General features: G+C 39.8%; 2 protein-coding genes across 2 annotated transcripts; both read right to left on the bottom strand.

Moving 5' to 3' along the window:
• Positions 1 to 2214: 2214 nt before the first annotated feature.
• On the bottom strand, positions 2215 to 12329 carry cct2 (chaperonin containing TCP1, subunit 2 (beta)). Its single transcript, XM_086269340.1, has 16 exons — positions 12217 to 12329; positions 11361 to 11435; positions 11201 to 11266; positions 10993 to 11104; positions 8077 to 8153; positions 7852 to 7964; positions 7563 to 7765; positions 7382 to 7482; positions 7127 to 7254; positions 6167 to 6270; positions 5918 to 6037; positions 5714 to 5842; positions 5095 to 5198; positions 3994 to 4093; positions 2660 to 2801; positions 2215 to 2580 (listed from the first exon to the last, which is right to left on the bottom strand). The coding sequence occupies exons 1-16, from the start codon at positions 12217 to 12219 to the stop codon at positions 2550 to 2552; spliced, it is 1608 nt and encodes a 535-aa protein (XP_086125466.1). The 5' UTR covers positions 12220 to 12329; the 3' UTR covers positions 2215 to 2549.
• A 652-nt stretch (positions 12330 to 12981) lies between these two features.
• LOC147310024 (uncharacterized) lies at positions 12982 to 23150 on the bottom strand. The gene is made up of 5 exons (XM_086269256.1): positions 23100 to 23150; positions 21557 to 21618; positions 19690 to 19855; positions 14425 to 14567; positions 12982 to 13118 (listed from the first exon to the last, which is right to left on the bottom strand). Exons 1-5 carry the CDS (start codon positions 23115 to 23117, stop codon positions 13010 to 13012), a joined length of 498 nt encoding a protein of 165 aa, XP_086125382.1. The 5' UTR covers positions 23118 to 23150; the 3' UTR covers positions 12982 to 13009.
• Positions 23151 to 24666: the final 1516 nt, after the last annotated feature.

Genomic DNA, 24666 nt, shown 5'->3' with positions numbered 1-24666 from the left:
GGTCAAGGCTTTTTTTAATGTATTATTTTTTATTATTAAACTAGCAACCTGACTTGAGCCCCTTAGACTCCCATGTTAAAACTTTCCAGCAGAAAAAAAGACGTTTGATTTCCCCTTTATATGTAAACCTGTTTAAATTATTTAAACAGGTTTACAAATTAAATTGTATAAAGGTTTAAACTTTGCATTATTAGAGGCGTGACCTCTTTGACTGACAGGTGGATGGTGACACGGCTGAAGCTGCTGACTGTCTGCTAGATTTAACTTCAGCTAGCTGGAGTCCCTGAACTGGACCTCTGTTATGGCCACCAGAGGGCACCAAACATTTTTCTGGATGTTACTAATAAAGCCCGCTAAATTTTATACCCGCCCTGCAGTGGCTTGTTAACTGCGATGTACGATAAAGTTGGCATCAAATTGACATCATATGCATAGCAACCATTTCTACAAGTTAAACAACTCTTGCTTTTTGTAACATGGCGCGTTGTGCTTTTACTGCTGCCGCTGGGTTGAAGGCACGAGTGTAAGATAGTGTTGATTTTAATGATTTATCAGTACAGTACGCTCAGAGACTCATAGAGATTCAAAGATGAAAAAAGCTTTGCTCCAGTTATTAAATCTTCCCCTGTTTCTTTTAACCAATGTTAATGTGGCGCTACCATCTGGTGCTGACACCTACTGTTCAGGAGACTCAGCGGCCAGAACAGCGAGCAGAAATCAATGTGTAATGATGTCACAGACGGCATGAGAGTAACATGGTGGGTATACTGGCACCTTTAGCTGGTAACTTAGCACCATGCCATCAAGATATGGTCAAATGGATGACACCATCTTGCCAGGATGTTATTAGACTAATATTATATTAAATTAGTATTTTTAAACTGTTGGGCTGAGTGTTGTCCATTATTAACACCCATCTTCTGACTGGGAATGTTCCAGCTGACTTTAAACATGCCATACTGCTTTTAATGATCTCCAAACTCCTTTTCTCTGTTGTTTGTCACCAGCTTCAGCTCCAGGACCGGGTACTTGCTACTTTCAGATCCAAGTGCTGCATTACACACAGTGGATTATTGCATGCTTGTCTGTAGACTGGAGAGTTGTGAAAGCATTACAGGAACTGCTCTTTAGCAGTTTAAATCTTATTTTAACCAGCAGACATTTTTTCTGTGGGTGGCTTTTCAGCATCACCTACTCCCCTCACACTGTTATTCAGATGACTCACAAACCTACCCTCCTCCCAAGAACAACCTTGCTGAGATACAATCCCAGATACCTCTAAACATCTTCAATCTGAATGAGCAAAAAACAGAAGTGACCCTCACTCCTCGTGTAAATGGGAACTTTCTAAAATTACAGAACCCCCTTTACAAAAAAGAAAAAAAAAAAACCCTGGGTGTGCTTTATGACAACAACAATAGCATTTTATGTGTTTTCTGGCACCGAATGAGCGATTTTTTTTCTAGTTTTAAAGGTTTAAACATTTTTCTATGAAAAGCCATCTGTGTGGTTAAGTCTGATTGAGTAACTGTTGACACTCTGAGGTCTTAGTCACTTTGACCTTAGTAAGTTACTGCAGATCAATCAATAATCAGCACTCCTGATCTTCTGCTTGCTCATTTCCAGGTTATGAAATGTAATTTCTGGAGTATCTCACCACAACAGCTGATCATAAATAAATCTGTATATATTTTACATCTTTATATATAAAAGTACTGATTACGTGCACATGCTCAACGACATGTTACTACAACTGTCACATCAGCCAGTCATAGATGATGTCACAGACACCAGATGGCCATCCAACAGAGGAGCTTTGGGATGTTGCAGAATGAGAGAATTGCATCATGAATGTGAAATGTACTGATGCATGACTGCAGCTGTGCGATGGAATCATGTTAACATGGGCCAAAATATCTGAGGCAGTTCTGAAGGCAAAGGTAAAGCCAGGTAACAGCAAAATGTAACTAATAAAGTAACCAATAAATGCATTACCTTGAAAATGAGTGATAGACTTTCAGTTTCCAAGCTGCTGATCTCAGTAGAACAACTCGATCAGAAACCTGCACCAACCTAATGTACAGTCTGACTAATTATACAAGATTAAATCTGCTTCAGATTTTTTCATTTGCAGTGATTACTTCTATTATTTGGAAAATGTTAAATATAAATGCCAAAGAATGAAAAACTAAATAAATAACAACAACAAAAGAATCAGGTAATGGTGTCCGGTTCATTTATTCAGTAAACAAAACAACGTTCAAACTTCTTTCCTAAGCGTAGCTGGCACCAACCAGCCTCGGCCAACAGCTCAGCTAATGTTAGCATAAAAAACAAAACAGTGTGAAGACTTCTCATCTTCACTTTATGCTGAAACTGCACAGCATAAGCTAGCATTAGCAGAGCCACTGATGTTAGCTGTGTCTGGTGGTTAGCATCAGCCAATTCAACAGAGAAAAAAATTTGACAATTTGATGTAATTTGAACTACACAGAAGTGATAAATAACTAAAGTGATCCCCGTTTGTTTTTTCTCATCCTCCTCTTCCTCTAGCAGGGGTGATGGTCGGGAACTCTCTTCCTACAGAACAGAGATGAAGAGTAAATTTCTGTAACCTGGTACGAACAAACGCAGATGATCTGAAAAGGACTGAACTGACCTGGGTGCAGCTTTGATGATGTTGTCCACTCTTAGGATCATCTCGGCGGCCTCAGACGCACTCAGCAACATCTGGCGCTTCACTTGGAACGACTCTGTGATGCAGAGATCTACCATGTTTCCCACCGTGCCATCAGACATGTCTGCGGGGAAACACAGACGCTGTTAGAATCTAACAGCTGCTTAACCACCAAATCACAAGAATAAAACAGGAGAAACAGGCATGCTAAGCTAGTCAGCAGTTTAAATTATTCACAATAAAATGTGATTTAAACTAGGTAGTTAGCCTTCTTTGTAAGATGTTAGCTACCTTTTTATGGTGCAAGTGGTAGTTGTTTGTCTTTTTGTGGCTTTAGCTCAGTTGCTATCCTTTTATGATATTAGCTTTTTGTCTATAACACCAGCGTTAGTTAACTTTTTTTGCAATTTAGCCAAACAGTCATTTTTATTTCACACAGCCTTAGTTAGCATTTTCACCTGTGACTTTAGCTACATAGTTAATCTTTCTAGATTAGGTGTCTCTGCAACATTATCCTGTGACTTTAGCTAAGCATTCGAGCAAGATAACAAGATATTGCACGTCTGTACAACAGTCTTTCGTCAGCTTTCTATGCGTAAGTGTACTTAGGTAGTTAACCATGTTTATGATACTAGCTGTCTATGACATTAACTTTAGTCTGACATTTTTAGGTTTAGCGAAACAGTTAAGTGTCTTTAGCTGTACAACCTTAGCTGTAGTTACTAATTTTTCTGTGTTTAGCTACATAATTGCTCTTTCAATTCCTCTTCAATGTTTGCCATCTTTCTATGCCCTTTTCTATAGTTGACCATCTTTGTAGGATGTTAATTGCTTATGACTTCAGTTAAGTAGTCATGCTGTTTTGATTTTAGCTTTAATTGGCTTTCTATATGTGACTTTAGCTACAATTAGCCAACCTTCTGGGACTTTGGCTTAATAAATAAGCAATTAAAAAAAAAAGTTAGATATTTATATGTTAGCTTAGTTATTTGGCCATCCTTCACTTTAGCCACATAGTTAACCATCTTTCTAAGATGTTCACCCTCTTTATATGATATTAGTTCTAGTCTTTCTAGGATGCATATTTTCTCTCTAGCATTAGCTGCACTTACCCATCTTCATAGGAAGTTAGATTCAGTTGGTATGCAGCTAGCTGTGGTCCTGACTGTGTTAGTAGAGCAGCACAGGTTCAAGGATAAACCTTGATATATATATATTTTTTAAATAAGGCAAACATGTGTTTGTTAATAATTATAGTTATTATTCCTCTAGTTCTGAGATGAGGTGATGTGTGCTTGTCTGTGAGCATCACTCACTCAGTCCAAACGTGGTCTTGTTCTCCTGATGCGCAGCTCTGAGCTGAGCCACCAGGTCGGCGCTGTCGTATCCGGCGTTGTCTGCAATGATGGTTGGCAGCTGGAAGAGGAAGCGGATGATGACACATGAGATCAAAGTCACATGTGGTTGTAATTAGGTCTGCTCGATTATGGCAAAAATGATAATCACAATTATTTTCACTGAAATTGAGATCTCGATTATTTGACGATATTTATTTAACAATAACAATGTATTGAATAATGACTTTAAAGATTGTCAAAAAATAATATAAAATAGTGTGCAAATACTGATAACAGTGCAAATGTTTGCAATATAAAAAATAAATGAAAAATGTAAACATCTATGTTTAGTGAACTTTGCAGTGTTGCTCTGTGGTGCAGCTACGACACTATGTCTACTTGATCCACGTCTGACTCTGCGAACCCATAATGTTTCCAACCACTGAAGCTTTTTTTTAACCTCTCTTTTCAACCAACGGCAGTCACTCTCCTCTCCAAATAACTCAGCTTTCCGAGCTTCCCTCGGGTCCTCTTAATCAGCGGTCCCCAACCCCCAAACGACTCACGGACCAGTACCGGTTTGGTACCGGTCCGTGAGAGTTGAGGCTCAGGTGTGAAATGGTTTCAGGGTTTTTATCGGTTTTCAGCGTTATTTTGTTAACGTTTTTATCGTTTACTTGGTTTTCCTTGGTCTTTTCACGTGTGTTATGAATAAATTTTCTTTTTTTTGGTACCGGTACTAGTTTTATTTTGTTGTATTTATCCGCGACACCTTAAAGGCCGGTCTATGAAAATATTGTCGGGCATAAACCGGTCCGTGGTGCAAAAAAGGTTGGGGACCGCTGCTCTTAATTGTTGTGACACGTGTTCGAAATGCAGAGAGGTGCGCTCGATTTGCCACACGGAGCAGCGCGAGAGTAAAGCACGAGGGAGGGGCTAATAATCGGCTCAGTCATTTTTAATGATCGTTGAAAGCCCAGATCGTAATCGTGATTAAAATTCGATTAATTGAGCAGCCCTAGTTGTAATCAAAGAAATTCCTATAATTTACAATTGTAGAATCGGAGTTTTAGTATTTACCATCCTCAGAGCCTTGGCAAATGACTCCATGGCAACTGACTCCTTTCCTGGCGTCCTGTTGGCCAGATCACTCACAACCTTAGCCATCAGCATCTCAGAGCAGCCTGATGAGAAGGAGAACACGCAGGTGTGAGATGTATTAGTTCATCATTAGGGATGGGAATCAAGAACCGGCTCCCAGTAGTTCAGTTCCCCGGAATTGTAAGTCTGCCTGCTGATCGATCCCACCTATGCTACAATCAGCTGATTTCAGTTCGTGTGCCGGAGAAGGAAAACAGCAGCGCTTTCTGCAGCGTGGATTTAAACATTAATTCTATTTTCATTGCACTAAAGACAGTAAGCACAATGGTAAAGTGGAGACTGCATCCAGGACAGAAACAGCTTTATTATGCTGCTAACACAAATTCCCATCCTTAACTCATTCACTGCCATTGACGTCTATAGCCGTCAATTGCAGTGAATAAGTCAATGGGTTTAACTCATTCACTGCCAATGGCTGGCAGTGAATGAGTTAAGAACCTTAATGTTCCACATGTGCCGCATTTTTTGTGCTCTGCTGTAAGGTGGGCGAAGAATGAGGACAGTGCTGTAGTTTTAGATCAGCTGTATGTGCGCCTACCTCCTCCATAGACCGTGCGTGGCTCCTTCACTGTCTGTGCGAGCACACACAGAGCATCGTGCAGTGAGCGCTCCGCTTCATCCAGGATCTGCTGGGTCGCTCCCCGCAGGACAACGGTGCATGCCTCACCTGAGGAAGAGGAGGAGCTAAAGATGAGTATGTCATTATGAAAAATGAGTTCAAGTCCTCAGTGTGTGTTCGTACCCATGGCAACTCCAGAGAAGTGGATAAGCGTGTCCTCGCCGATCATCACCTCCTCGATCAGCTTGCAGTGCCCAAGCTTCACCAGCTCTGGGTGGTCAAAGGTGGAGGTGATCTCCCCACCTGATCAGATTACATCAGTAATCAGTGAAGGTCACATTTTTTCAAGTATTTAACACATGAAAAAGATTGTAAAACACGCCTTTCGTTAAAGAACAGTTTATTTTTGTGTGTTTGTATATGCATACACACCGGTGACGAGAGCGAGGCGCTCAATGCCAGCGAAGTCGGCGTGCTCGATGGCCATGACGCCAGCCTGAGCAAAGAGCTGCTCTGGGTAGTTATAGATGAGCTGCCTGTACGAAGGGAAAACAAAACAAACACTGGGGTGAGTGACACTGAGATAAAGTGAGCAACTGTCCCATTGACCACTGCCTCAAACAAACATGGAGGTCATCATGCTGAAGCTGACGAACATGGCTCACTATTTTACACACTGTTAATATTGGATTCTGTATTCTCAGGTTTATTTACACAAAACTAACGCCTTAACCATCTTTGAAATTCGTCTGCATTTTGCTAATTGTGTGTAGGAGATCAGTGAGTAGTAGCCTCATATCCACCAAACAGATTTAGCTGCTGCTGTTTTAAACCCTGTGGGACCGCTTTGTGTTTCATGGGAACACATCAAAATCCAACATGTTGCCAAGAAAAAACATTTAATACATTTTTTTTTAACAAAGAGCACCTTCGACTTTTTAAAACATCCCTGACCAAATTTTAGGCAGCTGTGTTAATCCAGCTATGAAGTGCACAACAAGATGGTGCTATGACAGCCCCTGAATTCTGGCATGCAGGCGTGTCAAATCAAATCAAATCACTTTTATTGTCACATCACATGTGCAGGTACACTGGTACAGCACATGCAAGTGAAATTCTTGTGTGCAAGCTTCACAAGCAACAGGTGTGCAAAATACAATACAATAACAGAAGTGTTTGCATCAACCTCTGATTACACGTGTGAAGTTTGGGCCAGACTGGGCAATAATGCAGCTGCCACGGGCTTTATGAAAAAGTAAAAGAAGCTTCACAGTTCAGCATCACTAAGACTTTCAGGTTAGACTGACAAAAACAATGTGATTAAACCTCGGGGAGGACAGAAGCAGAACACCTGACAGGTTAAAGAAACGTGCAATGGCGGTTCAGTCGTACCTGTTGATGAAGCAGTTGATGCCGTGTTTCAGGATTCTGTCGACCTTCTCCTTCATCTTCTCTTTCTCTGCGAGTTCGATCTCTGCGACCTTTGCCGTCGAGTCAACGCGAACCCTGGAGCCGAAGATCTGACAGACGCAGAAACACAAACAATCACGATATCGATCACACAGGAACAGGAAGCATCCGATTTAGATCCTCTCGCTTTCTTTCAGAAACTTGCAACGTCTCCTGACAGTGACCTGGTGTTTTTACCTTGATCTTGTCAGTGTCCATGCCGGTGTTGGCGATCAGGATGTTGACGTTCTCCAGCCTCTTTGGCTGGTTCACTCCGATCTTCTTGTCCAATAGGAAACCTAGACATGCACAACAGACATTAAAGTCCTGCAACCAATCAGGAATGAGACAGGAGATCCGTGACGTTTCATGACCTCACCTTCATCCAGGTAGGAGTCGGTGAGGCTGCCTCCCAGCTTCTTGATGATGTGGATGGCCTCCAAGTTTCCAGAGCCTTTCAGCCTCATGACGGCGTTGACGGCGAGCTTGGCAAAGTGATCTTTGTGGTGAGTGAGCAGCTTGGAGGACAGTGTGGTGCGGGCGATGTTCAGCAGGTCCTCCTGGAAACGAGCTGGGTCGTTGCTATGGAGACCAGAGAGAATGATGAGGCAGGGAAAGCGGAAGGTGAAAGCAAGGAGACAAACACGGACATCTTAATTTTGCCTCACCTGTGGTCGACAGCGGCGTCCCTCAGAGCCTCTCTGGCCGCCTGAGTCGCTTTCCTCCAGCCAGAGATGATAGTCTGTGGGTGGATCTTCCTGGCGATCAGAAGCTCCGCCTCCTGAAATGGCAACACTGACAGCTGAGACTGCAAGCAAGACCCACATGGCCACCACAGCAGGGAACCAGGGTGGCTTTACTTTGAAATCTGAGTCTGACAAATAGGTATTTACCCGCAGCAGCTCTGCAGCGAGCACGGTAACGGAGGTCGTCCCATCTCCGACTTCATCGTCCTGAACTTTGGACATGTCTGCAAACACAATTGTTCTCCCATCAAAACCTCAGATAAAAGGTCTCAGTGTGATATCATTTGATTACAAAGGATCTCTAAATTACACTTAACCCTTTAAAGCCGGTCAGAGCGGGCACGCTCTGTTTTGCGTAACTATTTTTAAATCCCGGTAGCACTGTAACCACTAGGGGTGCAACGATACACAAAATTCACGGTTCGGTTCGGTTCGATACTTTGGTGTCACGGTTCGATATTTTTTCGATACAAAAAAATGTTCATGCATTTTTAATTTGTCATTTATTAAAATTATAAATATATATTTTAACTCAAAAGTACAGTTTTTAAATTTAACCCTAACCCTTGTGCGTGTTTTTTATTTTGACAGCGAATGCGCACCTGCGGACCACTTATGTGCACCCCTGGTTATTTAGCTCATCATATTGCAGCCACAGAAATTATTTTGTCCATGAAACCATAAAGCTGCACTTTCTTTTTGCCTTATAGTCTGATTTGTCATAACTTTTCCGTTTTGTGGTAAGCTTTTCTTTGGCTGTCACTTCTTCACCCTGACCTGTCTTATTTGGCTCAGCAGAACTGAAATGCTTTTACACACGCACTCACATAAGCTCAGCGATTCTCTGCGCGATCAACCTCTCATATGTTTAAGCTGCGGGAGATTTCACTTGTCATGTTTGCATAGTAAGCTAACGATTAATAAGACGATGTCAGAGGAATTGGTGCACAAATTATCATCACTCACAGATCAGTGCTGTCGCTCTCTATACACAGTTCGCACGATTGCAAAGTGAAAGCAAAAAAACAAGCGCAAATTCAAACGCGACTTCAATATGTCACATATTGACAGTGGCTCACCGATGCCAATGACATAATTACCCAGCTACATTTCCGAAAGAATGCAAAAGCATTGACATATATTTTTCCTACAATAGCCCGACGGGCAGGGAAGAGATAGATTTTGGTAGCCCGACTGAAAAAATCGCTAGCTCCGGGACGTCGGGCTAGCGATATTGCGAGCCCTGTATCTGATTGAGGAATCACATCATCTTTGGAAAAGAGAGTTTATTACAGAGAAATGGCTCTTTCCAAAATAAAAGCTATACTATCCGCTTCTTCTGGGCTATATTCTCAGCAGCATAAGGAGAATCATGTGCTAACAGCTGTCTAAATGACTCGGCTAAAGTTAGTAGCATGCTTGTTGTTTTTGTCTTTGCACTAGGATGATGTCGGCGTAAATGTGCAGTCATATTCGTTGTGTTCCCACTAGTGCTTTCAGGTTAATCTCGTTGAAATGACCTTAACGCCACAACACGGCAAATCTCCGTTAACGAGCTACCGCGGATGGGGCTAGACGGCCAACACCTTAACGAGCTAACTGCGCTAACACACTAGTTCACACCAATGTAATTGAGCATTGCATGGCACATCCAACATACTGTTTTATTTTAGTCCATGACTCGCTTACCTTCAGGGTCATACGTCACATGAAAACCAAAATAATTCCAAACGCCAGATCTGAATGAGGTTCAATTTGCTTGTTGCAAGGAGAGCTTAACTTCTGTCTCGCTAGCTTGCCCTGCGCTCTTCCTCCTGACTATGCTGTCTGTGTTGAGCGCTCAGTGGATCTGCGCTCGACAGTGCAGCCTAGGCGGAGTAGTCGAACGCAGATTCACTGAGCGCTCCACACAGACAGCATCGTCAGAAGGAAAATTGATAAAATAAATTACAAATGTTGTATTGTTCGATACATATGCGTACCGAACCGAAAGCACTGTATCGAACGGTTCAATATCGATACGAATATCGTTGCACCCCTAGTAACCACGTAAGCTAGCACAATATTTTTTTTTTGCATATGAAACCGGAGGAGTTGTACTTACATCTTATGCCATCAGCTTGTCCTAGGTCACAGTTTCCTTCCACATATAGCTTTGCAAAAACTGCATAAAAGCACTTGCAGCAACAAAAACATGATATTCCAGAAACACGCTTTGCCGATCTGATCAGCTGTTTGTAACACTTCCATCAGCGCGAACTATCGCATGTCCGCCATGCCCTGCCCGGAACCGGAAGTAACGTCATTTTGCGGAAATGTAGTTTTTTTACCATCAGGGCCTTATGAGCCTATACTGGTGTTTTTAAAAGTTATGTTTGACTTTATGACTTTCTGTGTCGTTTCTGGGATGCTTAGGACTCATATTGCACTGCTGGAAATAGTTTATTTTGATGCATATGCTGTTTTTTTTGCAAATTTGCACTATAATATTTATTTTCGTTTTTCCTGCAGCATATAAAAATTGGTGTATTTCACAAATAAAACTATGAAGACACTTAAAATAAATTTCCTGTGGTGGGAAACTATTTTGTGCAACTTTTTTGTATTTAGTTTTGAGGGATAAACCTCTTAAATTTCTCTAACTAAAAATATATGTTAAAAAAACAAAAACGATTTTAAATTGTTTTGTAGTTTATTGCACTTTTTTGCAATTTATGTAATTACTATACACTTAATGCAGACATATTATTAAAATTTGGGTTATAATGGTTGTATTGATGTATATCAACTTGAAATGCTCCCAAAAATGGCTCTACAGCATGTAAAAATATAATATAAGCTCTGGCGCACTTGGTTCTATGGTAGGTCTTAAAGGGTTAATTAGTATTTTTTACTGTGTCTTAACCAATAAGCATGAACACTCTACTTTAAATCAGCTTTTTTATTCGTTAGCCTACTTTTAGTGAGGTAGTGCAAATTCAGCACCAAGAAACCTTCATTAATGTTTATTTTTTCTTTTAAACCTTTAACCTGGCTCTTAAAGTGTCAAGCGTCTCCACTCACCAACCAGAACTTTGGCAGCTGGGTTGTCGACACCGATAGCTTTCAGGATGGTTGCACCATCATTGGTCACAGTCACTGTGCCACTCTTCCCGCCACCGAGCAGGATCTTATCCTGAAGAGAAAGAGAAACCCTCTGATTACAACTTATTCTTGTGTTTCCTTAGACTAAAATTCTACAGTAGCACTCTTGAGGTTTGAATCAACCTACCATCCCCTTTGGGCCAAGAGTGCTCTTCACCAGATCACCAATAGCGATGGCACCAATAAAAGATGACTAGAGGGAGAAAAATTCAAAGATTTAACTGAACTTGAAACAGAATAAACACATTTTTTTATGGCGAGTATGTATCTCATACAAAGCAACTCACCAGTCGAGCAGTCTCTGCTTTTTCTTCATCTGCTCCATGTTTGAAGATGTTGACCGGGGCCATCGATAAGGACGCCTACAAAGAAAGGCAACAATCAAACAGTCAGTCACTGATTACTGATCATTACAGTAACTTTTGTACAGTTCACAAAAAAGCCACAAAATGTTACACTTTAACAAACTTGAATTAAATGTATATCCATATGTTGCTGCTAGGCGTGCACAGGGTATTTTTTTCCTGCGGCCGTGAAAGCAGCAGCGACAGTCGAGACCCGCCCCTAATACACTAGAAACCGCTAGAAGCTTTTAGACAAATTAATAAGAAAATGAGCACAACGTAAAAATTTAAACATCTCTGTCTCATGTTAGCTGTTTAAACATTTACTTGTCGGTCACGTTCCCTTTTTTCCGCCTATAGCGCAATTAACCATTTATTACCGTCTAGAATTGCTGAGTTGTTCCTCAAACAGTCACAAAGCACAAATGACAACCAACCCTCCGTTAGCATGCTAACGGGTTAAACGAGAGGAACAAGAGCAGCCAGAGGGGCACCAAAGCAACCACACAGATTAGTTTTCTCCGTTCGCTGCCATAAATCTGCCAGCTTCATCACAACCTATGTAATGACACACAGGTCCACATTTAAGCTGTTAGCTTAGCTGCTAGCGCATTCACAACGTCCATGTGCTTGCTTGCCGGTTAGCACCGCCAGCTAATGGGGAGCCAAACTGCCTCTGAAACTGACTAATGACTTAGAAGCTGCTGAACTGAATCTGTAAGCGCTTGTAGACAAATAGGAGCGAATCTGTTTATTTAGACCTGTCCAAAATATTAAAGAAACAACGGTAAAAGCTCACCATAATGTCTAGTATTCAGCGGAGAAGCTGTGCACGCACACTCAAGAAGGGAGGGACGACGCTGTGACGCTGTGACGTACAAACGTAGTGCTGCATTCAGAGTCGGTCACGGAAAACACTCCGTTCCAACATCTGTTCAATTTTACACCCATATACGGTATGTATCATACAGAAGAACAAATATATGATTTTAAACCATAGTCTTCATCAAAGGATGCTTAATGTGGTTTAATTACCTTCGTTTGGGATTTTTAAATTCTAACTTATCCTTGTGTCTACTGTGTTAGTGAGATTAATACACTTGCCCTTTTCAAATGCAGTATATGAAAGGCTCATTTTCTCACACTGAAAGGTGAGGTCTGGTATGACCATAGTATATGATCATATCCAGATCATATTTGAAATATGAAGTATAATATATGTTTTCCCGTGAGCAAAAGCTAGCAAAACTAATCAATAGGTCGTTCACAAAGCAGAGACATCTTTTGACTTCAAAATTAGAAGCACTTTGTGTTAATGAAAGCAAACACTAGGGGGTATCATCAGTCCCTAAAGTTGCGGATAAAAGACACTGCAGTGGACAATAAACACTTTTAATCTCCCCAGTTCTTTATTATTATCATTACATGATGTTATCTAGATGATCAACACACCTGACACAATGATCAGCATCTAAACTAAACTAAAAACAATAAATCAGAAAGTTTTGCCAAGAATGAGGAAATGACATTTATTTGTATGATAAAAAACATAAATAAACGCATATTTTTCCAACAAATTTACAAAGTGTAAGTCATCTCCTCTTCTTCAGTCCCCACCTCCTGCCTTTGCGACTGGGGCCCTGGACTGGCAGACAGTAGATGTGCATGGGAAACGTCTTGAAGTAGCTGCTGACCCAGGGTCTATACAGGGAAAAGATTACACTCAAAAAAGTTAATCATCAGTTAATTATCCCTGACACTGTAAATGTGTCAGGATAAATGCAGCTGTTTTAATTTATCTACTCTTAGACTCATTTATACTTTTTAATTCAGAGCCCAGCCATGTTTCAGGTTAGAAAAAAAATGTTCAGAATTTCTAAATTACCAACAATAAAACCGTTTAATATTTCAACATCCACCATATCAACTTTCTAGGGCTAGGGGTGGGTGAGATTTAGCCACATTTTTCTAGAGACTAGAAGACATTAGATTTCAAATGAAGTCTTTTTCTGTTAAAAGCCCTTCCATTATGATGGTTCGGTAACAAAGCTGTAAGTACAAGGTGATGTTATAATAAAAGATCAGACGGCTTGGCTGAAAGAGAAATTTTCTGTAAACTATTTGCTGGTATATAATGATGTGCTACGTGATCGCTGGCGACACAACTATGTTAGCATAACATAAACACAGTGAAGCTGGAAGATGAACGCTAACTTTTTTCCATTCAATAAAAGTTAGCGTGAGGGTTCCCGATGGTTAGAGACAAATGCAATCGCATGGCAGGATGCTGTAAACAGACCAAACTTCAGTCAGGAGAACAACTGAGATAATCCATCCACAATATGAGGTTAGTCATTAATTTACTGCTGCATGGGCTGGGCTGTGGTGACACTGTAAGGTTTTAAAAACCGAACTTTATAATGAAAAGAAAAACCGAGAGAGACAGAAAGTGAACACTGCCTGTTTTTACTGGTTTGTTCAATTTAAATAGAACAAGATACAAAACATTAAAGCATGTTAAAAACACAACAGCCTTAATAAACGCAGAGTAATTTGGACCCGCAATCAGGGTTCATACGTCATCACTTAAAGATCGGACGGTGAAGCTGACAAAGGTTTTTTTTTTCTTTTCTTAAATTTGTGGTTAATGAAGCTGAATGGAAGAGAAATGCAGGGTTAAATAGAGGAGCAACAACAAAAGGAAAACATAAAACATTCAACAGGCTTTTCTGATACATTTTAGAAAGAGGAATTTTAGCAAAATTCCTCAAATCTTTATTTTTACTTGAATATTTCTGAGTCAACCAGCTCAGCTTGAATGAGTTTTATCAGAAATGACTGTTTCTTACAATATTTTAAAGGATTTTAAAGGATCTCTTTTTAACCAGAGTACTCACAGAAAGCAGAGGGTTTTTGTGGAGAGGTTATTTTGTATGTTTTAAAGCAAACAGGCTAAAAATACTACATAACTTTAACTCCTCGGGTGTGTTTGCGTATTTTTGCGTACTTGGTGATCCGCTGGCTGAGACTCAGGTAACAGAGGTTTTGCCACAGCAGCTTGTTTTGCTGTTGACGGAGGAATTCAGCTTCCCGCTGTCGCTCCTCATCCAGCTGCTGAGACTCTCGAAGCTCTTTCTCGATATGAGCTAACTGAAAAAAAAAAGAAAAACCCACTCTAATCACCCAGCACGAGGATGTACATCAAGCTTTAGACACAGAAACATTGATTGATTGATTGATTGATTGATTGATTGATTGATTGATTGATAATTTATTTCAACATGTGAACAATATACAAGTACATTTAGAAAAGAAATAAGAGAGAAAAAAAATACTATACAAAAAAACATTCTGATTAATTTACATGTTGAAAAGGAGTGGGAAGAAGTATACACTTATTTAATCCCACCCCTTTGCCATAAATTATCAGTGAATATTTAGTCAGCTTCCTTACTGATATAATTTGTAATAAAAATAGTGAACAGATTTCTGATATACTATACTATAATATCACATCATGAATTTTTTGTTTGTTTGTTTGTTTTTAAATAGAGACATTCACTTAATTTAAATATTTTCCTTTTCTTTATAGATCGAGAAGATCATATTTTTATAACTCTTTTTGAACAGTTTTATGTTTGGACATTGCTTTAATTCCATATTCAGTTTGTTCCATAGTTTCACTCCATGAACAGAAACACAAAAGCCTTTTCTTGTAGTACGTACCTTCATTGTTTTGAAGTTACAAAAACCCCTTAAATTATAACTTCCTTCTTTCAAAAAAACCATACTCTGAATATTACCTGGCAGTTCTTTATTTTTTGCTTTGAATAGAATTTGTGCTGTTTGGAATTTCACTATATCGTCAATTTTCAATATTTCAGACTGCAAAAATAGTGAGTTTGTATGTTCCCTATAACCTGCATTGTGGATGATTCGAATTGCTTTTTTTTGAAGAGTAAAAAGTGAATGTAATGTGGTTTTATAGTTATTGCCCCAGACCTCTGCACAATAGCTTAAGTATGGTGAAACCAGTGAACAGTAGAGAATATGAAGTGATGTTCTGTCGAATACCTGTTTTGCCTTGTTTAGTACTGCAATGCTTCGTGATACTTTGGAATGAATATATCTTACGTGAGCTCTCCAGTTAAGTTTTTCATCTATTATTACCCCCAGAAATTTATTTTCACTGACTCTTTCAATATCAACACCATTTATTTGAATCTTTGCATTTGTATTTAAACTACTATTTCCAAATAACATCAGTTTAGATTTATTCAAATTTAATGATAATTTGTTTTTATCAAGCCAGAACTTCACTTTACTTATTTCATTAGTCATATCAAATTCAAATTCAATTCAAATTCAAATTTTATTTGTCACACACACACAACCATACACAGTATGACATGGGGGTGAAATGCTTGTAGCTGTACAATGCCCGACCATTAAATGACAGAAGAAAAGTTTTACAATATTTACAATTTACTACAAAAATTTACAAATTAACTTAGGAATTTACAGTAAAGAATGTGCAAATAGCAGAAGAGATTATAAAGATAAGGATTATAAATTATAGGAATTATAGGATTATAGGAAATGTGTGGTGGTGCGTGTGGTGACGTGTGTGAGAGTCCAGTCTTATAGTGACGTGTTGGGAGAGTCCAGTCCTACACCTGGTTCAGGCCCCGAATAGCCTGGGGGAAGAAGCTCCTCTTCATTCTCTCTGTTTTGGCCTTAAGGGAGCGGAAGCGCTTCCCAGACCTCAACAGTGAGAAGAGTCCATTGTTGGGATGGGAGAGGTCCATCATAATCTTCCTAGCTTTGGACTTGCACCGCTTGGTGTAGATGGACAGCAGGTCAGGGAGCTCTGATTGAATTATCCTCCAATAAATTCTGCAGATCATCACCAGAGCAAAAAATGTTTGTATCGTCAGCAAAGAGAACCATTTTTAATACTTTGGACACTTTACAGATGTCGTTAATGGAGGATGCCATCCTGTACCTCCTACACAGAGCCCACTCACACCTGGATGGGGGAAAAGGCACGGTCAGGATCCTGTTTCTTGACTTTTCCAGTGCCTTTAATACCATCCGGCCCTGTATGCTTCAGGAAAAACTGAACAGGATGGAGGTGGACCCCTGCCTGGTGGCTTGGATCTCCGACTACCTCACCGACAGACCACAGTACGTCAGGCTGAAGGACATCACGTCTGACACAGTGGTCAGCAGCACAGGAGCACCACAGGGAACTGTGCTGTCCCCTCTTCTCTTCACCCTGTACACCTCTGACTTCTGCTACAACTCTGAATTATGCCATATTCAGAAGTTTGCAGATGACACGGCCATCATGGGGTGTATCTGGGATGATCAGGAAGAGGAGTACAGAAGTCTGGTGAGGAACTTTGTCGCATGGAGTCACACAAACCACCTGCAACTCAACACCTCAAAGACTAAGGAACTGGTTGTGGACTTCGGGAGGTCTAGAGCAGGTCCACTGCCGGTTCAGATAGAGGGGGAGGAGGTGGAGGTGGTCAACAAGTACAAGTACCTCGGGCTGTGGGTGGACAATAAACTGGACTGGTCATGCAACACAGAGCACCTGTATAAAAAAGCCCAAAGCCGACTGTACTTCCTCAGGAGGCTGAGGTCTTTTAACATCTGCAGGAAGCTCCTGAGGATGTTTTACCAGTCGGTGGTTGCTGGAGTACTTTTCTATGCTGTGGTGTGCTGGGGGAGCAGCACAGCAAAGAGGGACTCATCCAGGCTGGAGAAACTGATCAGGAGGGCTAGCTCTGTGGTCGGCATGAAGCTGGACACTCTGGTGACAGTGGCAGAGAAAAGGACATTAAAGAAACTGATGGACATTATGGACAATGCTGGGCATCCTCTGCACACGGCCATAAACAACCAGAAGAGTCTGTTCAGTGACAGGTTGCTTCTCCCCAAGACAAGAACTAACAGACTTAAAAACTCCTTTGTCCCACACGCCATCAAACTGTTTAACTCCTCTCTGGAGGGGAGAGGGAGGGGAAACAGGAGGACAAAGGAGGGAACAACTAAGCTGTAGTGCCTCTGCACCTCACTGTACAATACCTTGTGCAATACTTTTTGTAAATAGTCAACAGTGCAATAGACTCAATACTTGAAATGTGCAATTCACTTGTATTTTTATTTTTTATTCCTATTTATTCTATTTATCCCCTTTGTATATTTTATTTATATTTGTCTCTGTATTTATATATGTGTGTGTGTGTGTGTGTGTGTGTATATATATATATATAACAGTTCTGTAACTGTAACTTTGGTCGTTGCTGTGCTTTTTTTGGAAGTCGAATTTCCCAGAGGAACCCACCCGAGGGATTAATAAAGTTCTATCTTATCTTATCTTAATGTACAAGTTGAAGAATTTTGGACCCAAAACTGACCCTTGGGGTACACCACAAGCAATGTCCATACATAAGGAGCAACCACCATTTATTTTCACAAACTGCTTTCTGTCACTTAAATAACTCCGGACCCAATCTAAAACTACCCCTCTGACACCATAACGTTCCAGTTTTCTTATTAATATATCATGATCTATAGTGTCAAATGCCTTTGTCAAGTCTATGAATAACTCAGCCACATATTGCTTTTTGTCTATGGAATTTGTGATGTATTCTATTGAATCTAATAGTGCCGATGATGTTGATCTGCTTGATCTGAATCCGTACTGACTCTCAGTGAGTAGTTTATGTTTATCTATAAATTTTTCCAGTCTGTTTTTAAACAGTTTTTCAAGAACTTTTGAGAATTGAGGTAGTAAAGAGACAGGCCTGTAGTTTGTGAAATGGTGTTTGTTTCCAGATTTGTATAGAGGTATAACTTTTGCTATTTTCATTCTGTCTGGAAATCGACCAGTTTGAAATGATAAATTACAGATGTATGTAAATGGTTTTATAATAGCCTCAATGACTCTTTTAACCACTATCATATCAATATCATTACAATCCAAAGATTTGTGATTTTTACATTTTTTGACAATTTCAAGAACTTCATTTTCATCAACGGCTGTGAGAAACATAGAATATGGATTTCTGTCAATCAGTGTATCGGGTTTTTCCTGTGCTTTCCCAGGATGAGTGATTGTTCTTGCTAAATTTGGTCCAGCAGTTACAAAGAATTCATTGAGACTATTTGCCACAACATCCATATTGTATTCTTCATGGTCATTACAAATGAAATACTTGGGATAGTTCTTTTGTCCAGTCCCACATTTTATAACACTGTTCAGGATTTCCCATAATCTTTTATTATTATTTCTATTTATATCTAATTGCTTCTTATAGTATTCCTTTTTACTAAATCTAAGTATATTAGTTAACCTATTTTTATATCTTTTGTATCTGATTTCAGCATCTTTAGTTCTCGTTCTTAAGAACTCTCTGTATGGAGCATTTTTCTTTATACATGCATTTTGCAGACCTTTTGTTATCCATGGACAGTCCATATATTTCTGTTTCCTACTATATTGCTTTATTGGACAGTTGGTATTGTACAGTAATGTAAATATTCTAAGGAATTTATTATAAGCACTATTAACGTCCTGTTCCTGATATACTTCACCCCAGTTTTCCTTCAATAAATCTTTTTTAAATGCATTCATTCTTTCTTCTGTTCTTACTCGTCTGTACTCTTTTTTTACTGTCCATTTTATTGATCTTGTAATTCCTATCATAGATTGTAAAAATTCCTAGCAAGGTTTAGCTTATCAGTTAATTCCATTTTCTGGGCAAAGTTCCAAGAAAGTATTTTATTTTGGTATTCATACATTAATTTAGCTGATAAAAATGATTTATAAATACTAATAAATTAATTAATTCACATCTCTCTTCAAATGTAAACACTGTGTATAAGTCACAGTTCACAGTTTGTCCGCTTTCTTGTGATTGGCCGTTTTAATTTGAAGAACATAGACTATCGAATTTTATGAAGTAAGAGTAACAAAGTAACAAAAAGAAAAAAAAATTATAAGGTTTAAAACTGACTGTCTTTAAATATACCCATACCCAAATGTTACAGGCACAGCTAGCTAGATCGTTTTGTCTTGTCTTTTTTAAAACATATTTTTTACATTGTGCAGTATTAAGTCTTAAAATCAGTATTTATCTGGTATTTATATATTAAATATACCTCAGAAATTGTAGTGGGTGAGCTGCTTCATCTTGATCTTCTTCTAACAATCAACCACAGCTGTGATGTGAATTTGTAATATCTTTGTAAACATTACCTCCTCCAGCAGACTCCTGTTGTCCTCCAGCTTCTCCTGTTGGCTGCCCAGAGGCAGCGAGGATGGATCATCAGACGGACTCCTCTCTTCCTGTCTCTCCACCACACGTGCTTTCCTTCTTTCGCCTTTCTGCTGCTGCTGGATGATTGGCGGCAGGAAACAGGAACTGACAGAGCAGGAGGGAGAGTGATGAGTTTATATTTCAGCCCATCATGTCTTAATCTTGTCAAGCTGACAGTGCGTGCTGATTGGCATAGCAATTAACACACAGACACACACAGAAATTTGCCATCCTATCTTTGTGTGGACCCATGTTAATATCATGTTCTCAGGACCAAAACTGATTTTAAACATGAACCCTAAAAACCAAGTCGGAACTCTCAAAGAGCCCTTTGAAGATTAAATCTTTATAAAAGAGCTAAGCCTCACAAAGACATATAGTCACACGTACGCACGCACGCACGCACGCACACACACACACACGCACGCACGCACGCACGCACGCACGCACGCACACACACACACACACACACACACACACACACACACACACACACTGTGACACACAAACTCCTCCATGTAAACCAGTTTCCATTCAGATTTGTTTACACAGTGGGTCTGATCACAGTAAAGTATCCCTCTGCCAAGGTTGTGCTTCAGTGCAGATTATCTCTCTCTTACACACACACACACACACACACACACACACACACACACACACACACACACACACGGTTATCAGATTGAACTGCCCTGACTGAGTTTCCAGGTCCTCTATTGCCAGCAGCAATGTTTCCATCCAAGTTTAGTTTGGATGACTTTGCTTTATAGTTCTTATTTTTAATTTTTTTAACCACTTTACTAACCACCAAAATCTAAGTTGTGCTTTTATTCTCTTTTGGAAATTTGAACCTTCTATTCCTATTATTTAATCAATTTAAGTCAATAGTTAAGGCTAATCGATTGTTCATTTTGTGTTTTTAACGAGCTATTTTATTAAATACATGCAGTATAAATGCTAACCCTAAACCTTCCCCAGTGTTCTCTTACTGCGTTGTTTCATGCAGATCATAAAAACAACAACCTGATTTCTGAATGAAATAAATTATAAATCATCAGCATTATAATGTTTCCTGCTAGAGAGATGTTGGACTCTAACTCCAATCCTCCTCCTTGTTTAGGATTTTATATGACTATTACTTATGCAATTAAGAGGCCATTGTGGGGACATAACTAATGGAAGCTTATTTACAGGGAAACTTAAGTATAATTAATATTGCTTATAATCTTGATTTAGAGAGCTTATATAAATCTCTGTTGCAGATTTTATTTGATGCTCAGAGTTCAGCTGTGGGTTTAATGGTCTGTTATTAAAAATTGAAAACATATCAAATTATGTTATGAAATGGACACATATACTCAACATTTACATGATATGCACTACTTTGCTTTGCTTACTGCTTTCATTAATCGTCAGGTGGTGCGTCGCTATGAATAGATAGATGGCACTGTCTGCTTCAAAAGATGCTCCAATGTATCCTCTGCTAAAGGAGGTAACAAAGGAAGCACACATGCGCCTTTCCTTAGCATCTAGAGAAATCAAACAGCTCTTAATACAGATACTCCCAGGTCAATTTGCTCAGTTAGGAGCCTTCCTATGTGAAATGATGACAACAATGATGTGCACGAACGCACTATCAAGACTGTCCCCCTCCCCTTTTAGCCTCTCTTCCTGCTTGTGTAATCCTACCTTTGCCTGGTAGCTTCTTAATCAGACTCGTTTGTTTCAGATCAATTTGTCATTTCCTGTTTTTTCTTTCTTTCTTTTCTTTCTATCGGTGGTGTATCTCTTCACCTGACAGGTTACCTGTGCCCTCTGCTGTCCGACTCCTCCTGAATCTGAGAGAGATGTCGAGCTCCGATCCGGCCCTGCAACACACACACACACACACACACACACACACACACACACACACGCATGCACGCACACAGAGGGTAGAGTGTCAGTTAATTACATGTTGTCAGAGGACAGACGGAAGCCTGGAAAAGAAGGAGACAGTTACCGCGGTGACAGGAGACATCTGTCCATCAGTCTCCGGGCTGACAGACGACACCAGACACACACACACACACACAGAGTAGAGATTAGGTGGTTATATCGGCTCAGGAACGCTACACCTGGTTTTTGTCTTTTTTGTTTTGTGTAGATTTACCTCACTGGTCCAACCAAATTAACCCAGAGAGGTCACTCCAGTCCTGAATGACCTCACAAGCTCTCAGCTGATGCTTTTGTTTGTTACCCAAGGCCTTTGAGTACCAGTCTGTATGAACTCACCATCAGTGTAATATACATTACAAAGTGGTAGTGTTAAATATGCAAAATGTAGATTTAAATTTTAACAGGTTGGGCCATCTTTGCAGCAACAACTGCAATCAAGCATTTTTGACAACAGTCAATAAGTCTTTGAGATCTCTGTGGAGGAATTTTGGCCCAATCTTTTTTGCAGAATTCTACAATTACAACAAGTCATACAGGTCCTCAAGTAGCAAAGCAGCCTCAGACCAGGATACTACTACCACCATGTTTGACTGTGATGTTCTTTTTATGAATTGCTGTGTTAGTTTTGCTCCAGATTTAATGTAACCCAAACTTTCCAAAAAGTTTAGCTTTTGTGTCATCAGTCCACAGAATATTTCCCCCCAAAACTTGGGGGTTCATCAAGATGCTTTTTGGTAATGTCAGACAAGCCTTTGTGCTCTTTTTAGTCAGCAGGGGTTTTCTCCATGGAAGTCTCCCATGGATGCCAGTTTTGCCCAGTCTCTTTTATTATTGAGGCAATGATCCACTCAGACTACTTCTGGTAGGCTGGTCACTCCTGGGTAGGTTCACAGATGTTCCATGTTTTCTCCATTTGTGAATAACGGTCTTTGTAACCCTTTCCAGACTGATAGATATCAAACACTTTGTTTCTCAGCTGTTTGTTTCTTTAGATTGTAACAGGATCTGTTGATTTTTGAGATCTTGAAACCTACTTCACTTTGTCACGCAGGTTCTACTTAAGTAATCTAATCTAAGTGTGACTAATGAAATTGTACTCAGCTATCCAAACAAATATGGTTGATCACACTTAACTCGTGATTTTTAACTCAGGACCAGATAGGCTTGGATTATTTTTTTCCTTTATTAATAGAGGGAATCATCATTTTAACTAACTGTTATGATATGAAACTCACGTAATTCAATCTGCATTCAGTGTCAAAATCAAAAGTCAACGGACCCATGCAGCAGCTGAGAGCTTAGGCTTTCTGTTTTCCTTATAATTTTTAAAAATAATGTTCAATACAGCATTTTTTTTAGTAACCACAAATAATGTATTTAAATAAAGAAAAACAACTCAGCAGATACTTACAATGTGCTGAGAGTCCATCTTGGTCCTTTGCTTTGTCTCTGTCCTGCAACTTTAGCTTCCTCTGTGCAGCTGAGCTGGTTCACTCAGATGCCTAATTAGCTTGGTGTTTCTGCTGCACCTCCTCCACCTGAATTAGTCATCAGTGTGTGTTTGTGTGTGTGTGTGTGTGTGTGTGTGTGTGTGTGTGTGTGTGTGTGTGTGTGTGTGTGTGTGTGTGTGTGTGCTTTCTGCTGAACAAACTCACATGGTCAAGAAACCAGATTCTCTTAAAAAATTATGTTCATACATACAGCACTCATTCAGTGACTTTTAAAGGTGGCCTCTACATATTTTTGATGAAATACAGCAGTCGAGCCTAGAAATAATAAATACGCAAGCAAGCATGAGCATTACTTTGAGATAGGATGTTTCTAATTTGTATTACTTTAATTTTGAATGCATCTCCTTGATGTTTGTGTTAGCATGTTTCATCTTTCAAGTAGGAAACTTTCAGTTTTGCATTTTTTACCTCTGAGCTCGTAGAATTCAAGAGGAAAACACTTTTCCCAACAAAATGTGACCAGTCTGTTTTAGAGTAAATACACACTGCACGCTGGATTTATGATGGAGGAGCCCATTTGTGAAGCTAAAACTGGCCGTAAACATAAAGTTAAATTTTTTACCCAATAGTGGTGCAATATAGAAAGTCAGTAATTACAAGGTTTGATTACAGGTTGAAGTCAGGACCACGTTTACACTATGGTAATGCATAGAAAGTGGCACATCCCCATAAACTTGAATGTTGAATATAAAACTTACGAATTCTAAAAACACTTAACATTATATTTAAATGATTCAATAATCATTTTGTAACTAAGTGTTACAATCCCTGATAAAACATTGCTTCAAATGGTGAAAGTCTTGAGGAATGGCACCCGGAAACTTTACCAACAGGACACATCGTCGTGTGCCTCAACTTCAAAGGGTGTTTCGGTCTTTTATCACAAGCTATTCTGCCATTTCCTTGGTTAGGTTTATAGATAATATTTAAATATTTAAAATGAACTTTTATTATTTTAGGAAATGATGATTACAGTTATAAACCAAGACAAGTTAACCCTATGGCCATATTTGCATTTTGTAAACTAGGAGGATAGGAGTGTTTGGCATTTGCCAGAGAACACCAAGATTGGCATCTTCGCCACTGGTGACCTGTGCTCTTCACAGATGAAAGTAGGTTCACACTGAGCACATGTGACAGATGTGACAGAGTCTGGAGACACCGTGGAGAATGTTCTGCTGCCTGCTTGTGTCAGCAGTTCCTGCAAGACAAAGCATTGATGCTATGGACTGGCCCGCCCGTTCCCCCAGACCTGAATCCAAGTGGACATATCTGGGACATCATGTCCCGCCTGATCCAGGAGTTGGCAGATGCTTTAGTCCAGGACTTGGGAGAAGATCCCTCAACAGATAATCCATCATCTCATCAGGAGCATACCCAAGCATTGTAAGGAGGTCATACAGGCACGTGGAGGCCACGCACACTACTGAGCCTCATTTTGGCATGTTTTAAGGGCATTACATCAAA

The sequence above is a fragment of the Aulonocara sp. 'chitande type north' Nkhata Bay genome, linkage group LG17, assembly GCF_057382095.1.
Source record: "Aulonocara sp. 'chitande type north' Nkhata Bay isolate Kocher_YH1m ecotype deep benthic linkage group LG17, A_spYH_male_GT1.1, whole genome shotgun sequence".
In the NCBI taxonomy this organism is placed as follows: Eukaryota; Metazoa; Chordata; class Actinopteri; order Cichliformes; family Cichlidae; genus Aulonocara; species Aulonocara sp. 'chitande type north' Nkhata Bay.
This window is presented reverse-complemented; position numbering and strand designations above follow the sequence as displayed.